We start from the raw sequence: 988 nt of genomic DNA on the forward strand, positions 1-988 counted from the left end.
CTGGGGGGGGAGCTGGGGGGTTCCCCTGCCCCTGTCTGATGCCTCCTTCCCTCACAGCCGGTGACGTGGGAGTGCAGGCGGGCCAGAGCCGCTGGTTCCTGGTCCGTGCCTCCTGCCGCCTGCGCCTGGCGTCTGGGCGCCGCTACCTGCTTATGGGGCAGGATGGGGAGACCCGTGACGCCCAGGGCCAGTGAGTGTGGGGGGCAGGGCTGAAGACTTTGGTGAGGTGGGAGGCTTGGTGGGGTGTACTGAGGGACTCCTGCACCTCGGGGACCTCCCGTGACCCCTGTGACCCCACTGAGACCTCCGCAGCTCCCTTGATCCCTGTGTGCCCCCTTTGTGAGGCCGTGACCACCGTGATCCTTCCGTGACCCTCCCATGACCCCATTACCCTCCCCAAACCGTGGGAGGTTTGCGGGGGGGCACCTGGGAGCGTAGGGGGCACTTAGCAAGGGGGTTTTGTGGAGGCAGAGTGTCCCAAGGGTGACCTTCGTGACTTCTCTCTGCGGGGCCGGAGCTGTCAGGCGGGTCTTGGCAGGGTGGGCTGAGGGTCTTATGCCCCCCATAGCCCCTGTGTGGCCTTGCTTGTGACCGCTGTGCCCTCCCCAGCCCGCATGCCTGGAGGTCTTGAGGCGGGGGGCTCTTCGGGGTGTGCTGGGTGTGGGGCTGGTCAGGCTATGTTGTGCGTCTCCTGCCCCCCGTGACCCCTGTGACCCGCCCCCAGGCTACGGTACCTGCTGGAGGAGGGCTCGTGGGTGGAGGAGCTGCCGGACGACCGGCGCTGCGAAGCCACGGCCTATCGCAACCTGTGCGCCCAGCTCCACGCCTTCAAGGAGGCCTTCGGCCAGAACGGCTGCAAGGTCTGAGCCCCCCAGGAACGGGCTCGCCTGCACCCCCGACCGGGACTGGATCAGGACCTGCTGGTGCCTGGATCGGGACCACCGGTGCCCCCTGGACCGGGGCTGCTGCACCCTCCCCACTCGCGCCG

At 68.5% G+C, this 988-nt stretch overlaps 1 protein-coding gene across 1 annotated transcript in view; it reads left to right on the plus strand.

Moving 5' to 3' along the window:
- Positions 1 to 982, plus strand: part of LOC102383747 (complement C4) — a 26,447-nt gene extending 25,465 nt beyond the window's left edge. The window contains exons 40-41 of the mRNA XM_025192942.1: positions 58 to 190; positions 725 to 982. Of these exons, the coding sequence (XP_025048727.1) occupies positions 58 to 190; positions 725 to 866 (275 nt within the window). The 3' untranslated portion in view covers positions 867 to 982. The remainder of the gene's footprint in view (positions 1 to 57; positions 191 to 724) is intronic.
- Positions 983 to 988: the final 6 nt, after the last annotated feature.

This window comes from Alligator sinensis, unplaced genomic scaffold, assembly GCF_000455745.1.
Source record: "Alligator sinensis unplaced genomic scaffold, ASM45574v1 scaffold184_1, whole genome shotgun sequence".
Lineage (NCBI taxonomy): Eukaryota > Metazoa > Chordata > Crocodylia > Alligatoridae > Alligator > Alligator sinensis.